Source organism: Oenanthe melanoleuca, chromosome 2, assembly GCF_029582105.1.
Source record: "Oenanthe melanoleuca isolate GR-GAL-2019-014 chromosome 2, OMel1.0, whole genome shotgun sequence".
NCBI classification, from domain to species: domain Eukaryota; kingdom Metazoa; phylum Chordata; class Aves; order Passeriformes; family Muscicapidae; genus Oenanthe; species Oenanthe melanoleuca.
The window spans coordinates 64237564-64249572 of record NC_079335.1 but is presented as its reverse complement, the minus strand read 5'-3'; the positions used below and the strand labels follow the sequence as shown (position 1 = coordinate 64249572).

Below are 12009 nucleotides of genomic sequence, written 5' to 3'. Positions count from 1 at the left end.
TGCTGGAATTCCTTTTTTCACAGTGCTCCTAATCTTGCAGATCCCTACTTCATCTCCCGCAAATAAGCTATATTTTGTACTATGCAGGGGCCCAAATTATTTACTTCTTCAGTAAATTATGTTCCTTATCCCCAGTCCTTGCCCCTCATCAAACATTTTCCAGTTCAGGATGCACTTTTTGAGATGACAGGAGAACACAAAGACACTTTCTCCTTGTATCTTGTTTGACTAACTCTTCCAGATATTTTAATCTCTGGTTTAAGAAACTACAGGTAAAACCAATTCCTAATGAGAACAGTTTTGCTGCTATCTCATAGTGGTTACAGGTGTCCAAATTTCTATGTGTACAGACATTAGAGAGGTGGAAGGAGTAACAATGGAAGGGATTAAAAGTCTCAAGAATTTACTTACAGGTGATCCTGGAGTTATTCTTGATACCACCAGTGGCATTTTTTGATCTACTCCACCCTAGAGGAATGAGAGGAATGTCAAGTAAATAGCAACTATAAATCCATGATTAAACATAAACAGAATTTTAAATAAGTAATTGCTTATTTTACTTTTTATATAAATTTTTTATGCTGTGTCATCTAGACACGGTTGGTAGGACTAAACTTTCGTAAGTAAACGGGGAATTAGGGGGTGGGTTGTGATGTCTTTAAATCTACCAATTTCCAGTAGACTAGATTGGGTGTCTCTTTCAGGCTATATATTTTTAATAGGAACCAATAGATAAAACTGAACATTTATTGTAACCCTGGGCTTGAAGCAAGCCTAATTTAATACTTGAACTTGCAAAGCAGACAGTTTTCTTAGATTTTGTGACTAATGTGGAAGGAATCTGTTAGGATCAAAGTTCCAGACAATTGTACTCCCTTATTCTCTCTACATCACATTCAATTGCTGCCACACCAATAAATAGCCAAGGTGAAATGACCAAACTCTGCTCTAATTTTGATAATATGGCAAATTCACAATATTCTGCTTAAATGGAATTTCAGTGAGGGAATGAAAAACCTTAACAATAGTCAATCATCAATAGTAATTTTCATTTTCTTCATAAATTAATTTTCAAATTTTCAATATGGTTTCTAATTGACATAATTGAATGGAACAGAACAAACTATTTAAATTGTTTTGTAATACAGAGGTCCAATTTTTCAAAAGTTGATGCCTTCAATTAGGCTTCCGAGTTCATATTTTAGCAGCTAAATAGGCAGTGTACCTTGGATATGTGCCATGACCATAATATATGCAACTCAAAACCAGAGAATTATTAGATACTTATTTCTGTAAGTGCTGCTTTAGCACTTTAAGGATTAGGCTGCCACTTCTAAAAACTCTCAGTCCTGTGCTTTCTCCAAATCATTATGTTAAAAAAAATAAAAAATAATCACAAAGTCAAAACATTTTATACATAAAGCATTTAAAAATAATTAAAAGACAGCTGGTTTACCTTTAGATTAAATCCAAACTTCCCTTCTTCATCTGGTTTGATACGGACCAAAAGTAAATCACCCTCTATTAGGTCATTCTGCAATATATAGAAAAAGAAAGAAAATGTTCTGATTTTTAGAAGAAAATATCAGCAAATTTAGATGTGCTGAGCGAAAATACTCTATGTAAATCCACCTTTGAAATAGGAAGAGGTTGCAGAACATGGTACTAACCTTTTAAATAGTAAAAATAACAATGTACATCTCAGCAAAAGTTTTCTGGTTGCTCTCTCCTAACATTGTTACTCTAATCTTAGCTTTCCCTCCCAACTGATAAATCCTATTAAAGTTTCAACCTGTTGACATTAAAAGTTTAGATGCAACACAAGAATAGAATTGATTCTACTCCAAGAACTGAGAGGTCACTATTTTTCCCTTGACTTTTCTCCTTTAAATAGGTGTATTTTTACACAACAGATCCACAAGGCAGAAGAATTAAAAGGTGCCAGCAACTAACAGGCATGTAGGAAATGATAGAATTATTCTAACTAATTTTAGTTAGTTGTTTTAATTAATTGTAAGCGCTCACTTTTAGCTAGAACCCTTCTGAAACAGGCTGGGGAAGAATGATCCACTATCATAACCTTATCAGGGAGCAGCTGGTCTCTAGCCAGGTCAGAACTCAAAAGGATGATGTTTAGCTATCCCTAAGAGATGCCTGGGATAAAGTAGAGCTGTATCTGCTTTTCAGACATATAGCAACTTGAGTTAGCTGATCTTTTCCCTTGGAGGAAACAAGATTTAATCATGTAAGGATTTCTATTCCACTAGGAACTTTCCCTGAAGCTTCTGCAATGCTGGACACTTTGGAAATCAATGCACTTGGTAAGTTTGTCTATCACACAACTCTGGATAAATGTGAGTAGCAACATGAGATCTGTTCTCATTACTGCATAAAATTTCCCCATCCTGCAACACAGCCACCACTTTTGTGCATTCCCAAACCACAGCTCAAAGTCACATTCACTACAGCTCTGACTTTAAAAGCACACAACTGACCATACCTTATCGCAGTAGTACTGACTGGAATCTTCTGTTGAGTTACTTTTTGTAACGTTGTCATACGTTTCTAAGAACTGCTTATCCACCCCTTCCAATGGGTAAGAGCCAGAAATGTTGCCAACTCCATTGGGAGACCGAGCCAAGGCTTTAGGTGAGAGAGGGGTCAGGGAACTCCGCGTCGGATTGTTTCCCGACACATTCCTTTATTTTGAAAGGAGAAATATTACAAAGGTATTGTTATCCAGATTTACATGTAAAGATTTAAAAAGAGCAAGTTATAAGAGTTAAAAGATTTAATGCCACTTCTTAGTGGAAGCACTGGGAAACAGGATTGGAGCGTGATCTAAGCCTATCATTTGATCAGTGGACATCCAGAAAAATGGACAAAAATTCTGGAATAGCAAAACCATTTTGAGCAAAATACTTGGATGCTAGCAGTGAAAGGCATTGTTGCAACAGCACAGAAAATCACAGTAACACATGGAAAGGGCTGAACCGCAACAGAAAGGCACTTCGGTTGCCAAATCTATCCATGAAAAATCTTTTGCTGTGATCCCAGTCTCATTCCTGGAAAGCACATTTTTCTTTTTTTAAAGATTCCTCCCTCTTACAAGTGCCATCTCAACCTTACCCTTGTGGGAAAAGACAGTTTGCAGAAAAGCCAGGGTAAATTGTTAGAGTAATAGGAAATGAAGTGACAATGACAGGTTTAATTGCAGTTATTGTTTTACTGAGGTATAGTTATAGCCACACAAAAGGACCCAGAATTAACTTAGGGTAGAGATCTGGCCATTCAAGAACTTTAACATTCAATGACAACAAAAGTCAGTAACTAAAACTCTTAAATCCGGGAATTGCTCAAGTTTCCTGATGATGCTCCAGGACTTCCCAAATGCTCATTTAGCTACATTCCCTCTTATGAAAAGGATGACATGCAGACCTCTCATACAACCAAGCCCCTCCCCTTCTTTAACTGGACCAAACTCATGGATACCATACAGACTAACTGCTCCATCCTTATAAAAACTACCTACTGTGAAAATATCTCTCTTGGAGAAAGCTCAGGTACAGCAATATCAAATTTTGACAGTGTTTAAGTGGCAGAAGTACATGTCTTGCCAAGTAAACCTTGGCATAAAAATTTGTAAATTCAAACATTTATTTCTGCTTTGGTATTTGTCTATATATGTGAGTTTTTTGAATCACTTCCAGCAGCCATTTCGAGCTGCCAATGAAGACGTAATTCTACACTCCAAGGAGTGTAGATTTTAACATACAGGACTTGTACTGCAGTGAACTTCAATATTACAAACACTTGTTTTTCAGCCTGTGAAAATCTGATCACAACAAATGCAAACCTCCTGAAAAATGACATCAAGCAAATGTATTCTTGCCATAATACTTCTGACTTTTAGTTAGACTATGCACACTTGGCAATGGCAATAAGGTGTTTCATACAACATCTGCAGGATTTTCAGTTACTATAGAAAGTGGCACTTTCTGAACGCATTCAAAGTTTCAGAATACATTGCAGTAATGAATTACAATTGCACTGTCAAAATTCTCATTTTGTCAGATAGCTTCCAAGACTTTCCATCATTCTGATGAAGTCAATGTTAAGCAAGGAGGAACATCATGCATGTAAATACATCCTAAAAAGTTTTTCAGAACACAGTCCAAAAAACCATTTAATTTACAAGTTGAAATTACAGCCCATGTAATGATTTTTCAAGTAGAAAAGAAATCTAATAATATCAGAAAAATGATTACATACTTCAGTTTCACCAGGCAGTATACAAAGAATCACCACATAAAATTACCAGTGGATTTTTGTATCATTAAACTTTTGCAACAGTTTCCAACTTTTTTTGTTAATAGTGATGAGAGATCTATTACAACTTAACACTTCCCAAATCCTAACCCCAAAACTTACTTTTTTCACAAATCTTTACAATCTTCATTGATTTATACATTTATTTTTGTCTTTTAATTATAAAAAACCAGTGCTTTGAAAAATATGTTGAAGTTATATATTTCATTATTTATCTTAAATAGATAGGAGAAAGTGTAAAGAAAACTCACTTTGGTGATTCTTGTTCAGATGACCTGGTAAAAAAAAACCACAAACAAAAAACAACATGAAATGAAGATAAGTTAAATCTTCAAGTAAACAAGAACTAAACTCCAATTAAAACAAACAAAAAACCCAAACACATAAAAAAATAAAACAAACCAAAAACCAAACCTGCATAAAAGCCAAAAAACTAAAGAATACTTAATCCTATATTGAAAGTCTCAATCAGATAACTAGGGTGTTTATAAAATACTCAGCAAAAATCCCAGAGCAGCTCTGATCACTCCTGGTTTTGATACAAGCCCAATACAGGCAGCACACATCTCCTACTGCAACTCAAACTCAAAGGTGTTTACAAAGGCAATTATTTAGCCAGATACACTACATCTTTTTAGAAAGTTTTAGGTATGGATTACAATGACTACAGATGTCACCGACTGCATTTTGTAAAAGTCAAAATGTAGTAAGATCTTTATGTTTAGGTAGCCAGAAATGAGCACAGGTGGCTTCAGAAGCCTGACATTTCCAAAGCTTATTCTCATGATGTGAGAGCAGAGAAGGTGTTGACAGAAAATTTTGAGACAAAGCATAATGAAAGTAGAAGTGGTTACAGCAATGAGGACATCCTAGAATGGAAAAGAAATCAAAATTTGCAGTACACAGCACTTTCCAATGTATTCAATTAACTTCATTAAAAATCATCTGAAACAGCAAGCTAAATGATATGACATAAATTAAAACAATAGCAGTGCTACGAAGACAATTTTTAAAATAAAAGTTACCTAAAAAGGTGCTTACAAAGCAAAGTTTAAGGCAGATGGGATAACTTTACAAATTCATTTAAGCAGTGACCAAAAATCCTGGAGTAGTATACGTCCATGCTGGAAAAAAATATTTGAAGTAGTTGAGTTCGAAAGAAGACTTATTGAATTGCCAAGTTATAAGAGGCAATTCAGAGTACACCGTTAAATTTTCAACACGCGCTCCCTAAATCATCCTTAATACTAAGAATTACATACTACATTTCACCAAAATGACAGTAAAAATAGCACCAGTATCAGTCTAGTTAAGATTCCTTCTATGCGATTCGACAATATGAAGAAATTCTTCCTTGAGAGGCAGGGACGGTAAAGCTTGATCCCTGAGGAATTTTGGAGGTTTGAGTTCTGTGTACTTTTAATACTTTTCAAACATTAAGCATATTCCCCTTTATTGCAGTCATACCTAACTTCTGACCCCACTGACATCCATCCCCACTTACCCACTAATATCTCTGGTTCTATTTGTCCACAATCCCTAGAGAATTTTTACCCTCCAAGTGTAAGCAGATCCTACGGGTATGTAAACTCACCTGCTGCCTCACCAGCTCACATCTAAATGGGACAAATACTGAACTTGTACTTTAACTGCTCAGTGAGAAGAGAATGTCTTAAAGTGTTGGGATTTTTTCCTGCCTAGTCACTGACTTTCACTAGCCTTGAGAAACTTTGCATATTCAAGAACTCATCTCCTACATTACATTTGACTGCATTGTCCAAATATTCTCAAGTGGAAACAGAGGCAGAGGGGCTGTACAATGACATAAGCCTTATTTCCTTAGGAAGTCACACTAAAAATAAAGAAACATTGAATTAGTTTCATTAAGCTAATGGATTTCCTTGTAAGGAAAAGAACAATGAAACTGTACATCTTTTTTATGTTTTGTCAAAGGAGACCAACAGCTATATTACCAAATTCTGTGTAGAATCAAAGTTATCCTGAGTTAACCCTTTCAAGAGTCTTCATCAAAAACTTACAGACATAGAATTGTGATAAAAATCAATACAATGACCTGGTTTTAATATATTATCTCCCCTCTATCTTCCCAAGAGAAAGAGGAAGTTTGAGGAAAAAAAACCAACTTGAGCTTTCATTCACAGACCTTCTGTAAACTTACAGTAAATTTTTCATTATCTCTACCTTTGAAGATGAATGTGGGATGTAAATTCTTAGTACTATTTGATGAAGATTTATTTGTTAAATTATTGCACTTGAACTCAAACAAATTAGCTCTAAAAGATTTACTGAAAATTCTGTAACCTATTAAATTGGGAAGAAAGGAGACCAAATATTTGACCGAGAAAAGTGACCAAATTCAAAGTCTAAAAGAATTCATCAGAGACAGTGCAGCTGTGTCTTCCTGAATCCTTAGTAGGTCAGTATGCTGGAACAGCAGAATTTTGCACTGCAACACAGTTAGATAGTATTTCTAGCATTTAGTTACTCAGCAATATGATAAAATACCTTAAACATTAATAACTAGGTGATTTTTTTTAGCTACAATGTTACACAGTTTACTAAGCCATCTTCCTCACTGCACAACACACAAGGACTGTACTTTAAGTCAATGAAAGACAACACTCACCACACCAGCCATTCGACTTTTTCATCAAGGAAGAGAGCCCTTCCTTGCAAGGAGATTAAGCTTTCCATTGGTGCAGCAGATAGGCAAACACTTCAAAACTTCAGGTAATTTCTCTTCCTCACTCCGAAATATAACTAAAATCATGCCATTTCAATTTTCTTTCAATATGGATTGATCTATTGATAACTGTCTTTTAAATAAAGGTCTTTGCCCTGAAAAGTCTAACTCTCCTATTCTGTCAGAAGGACACAATGGAAAAGCCTTAGGGAAAGAGCCCTCCTCCTCATTTTGGTGTGACCTACCAGGGAATTCTGCTATTCTGAGAACCAAGGATGACAAACTACAGCAGAATAAAACCCCGAGAGAAAAGGGTCAACTGAAACAATAGCACTGTAGCAAAACTCCCACTTTACAAACAACTGAAGGAAACATCTGTAGGTTTTGCCCTTACGTTGTACTTGAAGTTTTTAAAGCTTCTTTCATTGTAACACCTGCAGGGTATTATAGGGGAGGGCGAGCCTGCCAGCATTTCCATTAGCACCTTTTTCTGAGGACTCACCGTTACAACTGGATTTTTTATTTGTAAGCAAAATAAGTGGAAGGTATTGCAGCAAAACCTTTCTGCTGTCTTTTAGAGGAATTCATACACAGAATATTCAGTATTACTGTGAAGAGAATGGCTCTGAAAGGTGTCGTAAGTTTTTTTGGTACTGCATAATTAAGAGAACAAGTGCAGAAAACTTGAGGACTTCATGGCATACACACACATACACAGTGATTTCCTGTAAATTCCAGTCATTCACATTTGTAAGCTTCTACCATCACCTTTAAAGGGATACTTTGTTACTCTGCATTGCCTCTATTGACCGTATTCCAGTTTACTGGCTTGCCATGAAAATTTCATGTGTTTTGATACACAACAACTGCTTGGATTGCTGCAAGGTTTGCCTTATCACGGATTTGGAATTCAACTTTGAGATTTTCTGTTTGGATGCAAAATTATTGCTTTTTGAACTGGCAAGAAAACTGTAGTACGTTTGAATAAGGATATATATTTTAAAAGAAAAGTTTACATCTATGCAAAATATATACATGCACTATTTTCATGCCTATTTGGGTGGAAAAGCAGGTAAAACTTAGTGCCTATTAGTAATAGCCCTAAAATTCCAGTTTGAAACAATTGAAACATTCACAGCTTCACTGTCTAGTATTAGGCTACCTTCCTTGAGAAAGGCTGAAGTACACAAACAAGGACAATAGAATTTTGTGAAATGGAACAGATTTTGTAAGAACAAAGAAATTATCATATCTGTGCATGATTAAAAACTAAGGATAAATAACAGTTTAAAATATGTGCACTTTTTCACTTATTTGCAATTTTCTAGCAAAAAAATAGCTACCAGGACTTGGCTGGATAAATCCGAAGAGTGCTTTTATCAACACTAAAGCTTTAAAAATTTTCCTCACATAAAAAATCATATTCTAGTTAAATTATTGATGTGTTCCCATAGTACTTTCACCAAAGCTCACTATGCAGCTACAGTTTATTGTCTCTCAAATGCTAAGCTAAAAGAATTGAACAAATGCAGCATCCGTTCAGGAAATCTATTTTCAGAGCAATACCTTCACCAGATGATGCATCACACTCACACCAGGAACGTATGTGCACTTCCAGAAATTCATAGCACAGTGCAAGTGAATTTCCTTTCTGTATATTAGTTCATCATTTCATTTCCTTCCCCTCCAACTCTGGGGCTACAAACATTATTCCATCTGTATCACTAGCAAAAGATAGTTTTACAATGTAAATTGAAAGATGTTTATAGCTTTGCAAGCATTTCAGACAAAAGTTTATGAAGGGATATATTGCATTTATAACAAGAAGAATTGTAGACTCAAAATAATTTATGTTGGAAGGAAACCTGAGAGGTCACTTAAACTCTTATTCAAATAATAGACATAAAAGCTAGATGAGGGTATTCAGGTCCTTGACATGTTGTGTTTTGAGGTTCTCCAAGGATGGAAATAACTCCCCTTTTTGCTGAGGTGTAAAAAGAGTTAAATAATCAAAATGTAATTTTTTCCCCCTCCTTATTTTTTGAGCATATCCCTAGCTATAACTTGTGTCAAAAACACTTCACGTTCTTGCTCTTCATCTCCAAGAAGAGTTGGCTCTATTTTCTTGATAATCCACTTTTGGCAGAGCAAGGCAACAATGTGACCAACCCCTCCACCACTCCCCCAGCCTTCTGGTTCTCGTGCATCATATGCTTGCACCTGTGAATAACCTGCCAGATATATCTCATCAACCAATGTATGACTCTATATAAACGATCTATATCATCTCACCTGTCAGAAAGCTTTTCTTGCTGACTGTTACTATACCTTATCACTTAGAAATATGTTTTACAATAATCTTCTTTCTGGTTAGAAAATTTCACAGCTAATCTCTTCTGTTGGGCAAGCAAATCTATTCTAAAAAAGTACCAAAACACTTGCTCCTACGCAATCTGCTGCTTCAAACCAAACAGACATGTTTGGTTTATTTAATTACAAGGTGAACAGGAGAAACTGAGTACAATTCCGATAACAGGACCCTCCACCCAGCTTATCAGGTTACTTTTCCACACCAATAAGCCAGTTATTTTTTCTCTTTAGCACCTTGTATACTGTGCTGGTTTTCACTGCTGTGGTAGCTTTCTTTAGAGTGTCCAGTATAGGGCTCTGTCTTGGATTTGTGCTGAACACAGGGCTGATAACACAGAGATGATTTTGTTAATGCTGAGCAGGGCTTACACAGAACCAAGGCCTTTGCTGCTTTTCATACTGCCATGCAGGTGAAGAAGTTTTGGGAGGCTGGAAGGAGACACAGCCAGGACAGGTGACCCCAGCTAACCAAAGGGATATTCCAGACCATATGACATCATGCTCAGGATATAAAGTGGGAAGAAGAAGAAGGAAGGAGGAGAATTTGGAGTGATGGAGTTTGTCTTCCTTAGTCACCATTACAGGTGATGGGGCTGTGCTCTCCCAGAGATGGCTGAACACCTGCCTGTCCATGGGAAGCTGGGAATGAATTCCTTTTTTTGGTTTTGCTCCTGTGCATGGCTTTTGCTTTCCCTCATTAGCTGTCTTTCTCTCAGCCTATGGGTTTTCTAGCTTTTACAATTCTGCTTCTCTCTCCCTGGTTCCATTGGTGGGGGTATAATTGGCTGCATAGTGCTTGGTTGCTGGCTGGGATTAAACCAATGCAAATTTATATATTCTTCCTTGCAAGTATCCTTCCCATTCAGAAAAGTATGTTCAAGAACAGGAGAGGGCAAACAACAGCTATATAACACTCCAAACTGTTTAGTCTATGATATAAAAAACCAATTTAAAAATATTTTAAAAAGCACAAGGTATTAAACCTGAATTTAAAAGGTCAAACACAAGCTCTTCTCCTATAAGGGAAACAGGGAACAACTCCTGTAAATGTAACATGACTAAGATTATCCTGAACTGCCAAAATAAATTACTGTTGGTTTCAGTAATCCTTTGCATGTAACACTTTTTCTTACAGAAACTCAAGGTTACTAACTTTCCTTTAAGGGGCAGGTGCATGGGCTAACCACAACTCAGGTCTTCCCACAAAGCCTGATAAAAACCTTAAATCCATGAACAGAGAAAAATGGAGTACACTCCTTTTTCATACTGAACGGTAGAAAACCATGCAGCTCCCACACCTGGGTTCTTGGAGGTTAAGAGCATTAAATAACACCGTGGTCTTCAGTTTTCATTTCTCATAATTTGTTTTTATTTCTCATTGCCTAGTGAAGGGTGAACATCTGTATCACACCTCATGCACCCAAAGGTGCTTGAGAAAAATGAAAGGAACAATGAAAATAAAGAAAAATTAAAGTCTAAAGATCCATAAATAGTACTTGGTTACTTTAAGTTTTCATGGCAGATCCTGGTATTTCAAGTTCACCAAGTGTTTAAAAAGTGTATTATTGAAACATTTTAAATCAAATTTTTAATTTATACCAAATACCTTAACATAACGACACTAGCAAAACTGTTATATCAGTTTAAATTTTCACTTATTTACTAGAGGGTAAAGGGCAGGCTTATTATAAGGAATTTTTTTTTCCCACTTTTTCTAAGAATTCATCTATGAAGAATCCTACACAATAGGTTGCATGTTAATTGTTTTTTTTAAAGCTACCAATGCCAAGAACCAGATCTTGCACTGGGGATGGCCAGTGCAGCCTCTCAGGAGAAAACTTAATACCTGATAAAAGATCAAGCATGTCAGAGTACACGGTTCTGAAACATAACTAGTCTACTGCTCCAGTTAAAACCAAGCTAGATTTGAAGATTACTGCATAAATCAAGAATTATTTGGAATTTACCAACCTGATATTGAAACAATGTCACATACTTCAGTATGACTATTGTATTTTTCCTGTACCCTTTTCCTTTAAATGAGACAGTAGCATACAGATCAGAGTAGTGTCAGGGAAAGGCAAATCAGCAAGGATGACTTGTTCCTCTACATCTGAGAGTCTCATTCCAGATTTGGAAACTACAGTGGTACCTTTATCAAGACAGACTACAAACAGTACTAATCTTCAAGCACTACACCAGGCTAGACAAAGCAAAAATTGCAGTAAAAAATAATTCCCTGGACAAGTCCATCAGTCTGCCTTTAAAAACAGCTAGCTGTGGCTTAAACCTGTTAGACTGAAATAGAAACATTTTTCTCAAAGACAACATCTTCCAGGATCTCTGTTGAGGCTACCTATCAGGACAGCAGAGGGTCAGGATGAGTTGATGCCAGGTAGCCTTTTGGTATGACACAACTTCGAAAAAACTTCCCAAATTAAAGCAAATTTTCCACAGAGCTAACTTTAGGAATAATAAAGTCTCATAATATAACTCACTTTGTATAGTAAAAGAAAGCCAGTTTCCTGTATTCATCACTATTCCCTAATGTATATCTCAGGGTTTAAGGACATCTGAAGACACATAATCTTCAGGGAAGCTAAGAC

The 12009-nt window shown here is 36.1% G+C and overlaps 1 protein-coding gene across 5 annotated transcripts in view; it reads right to left on the bottom strand.

Moving 5' to 3' along the window:
* PTPN3 (protein tyrosine phosphatase non-receptor type 3) overlaps positions 1-12009 on the bottom strand; it is a 122212-nt gene that overhangs the window by 29539 nt on the left and 80664 nt on the right. For all 5 annotated transcript variants that reach the window (XM_056484333.1, XM_056484335.1, XM_056484334.1 and 2 more), the window contains 4 exons: positions 4581-4604; positions 2501-2699; positions 1457-1534; positions 412-468 (listed from right to left, as the gene is read on the bottom strand). In XM_056484333.1, coding sequence (XP_056340308.1) covers positions 412-468; positions 1457-1534; positions 2501-2699; positions 4581-4604 — 358 coding nt within the window. The remainder of the gene's footprint in view (positions 1-411; positions 469-1456; positions 1535-2500; positions 2700-4580; positions 4605-12009) is intronic.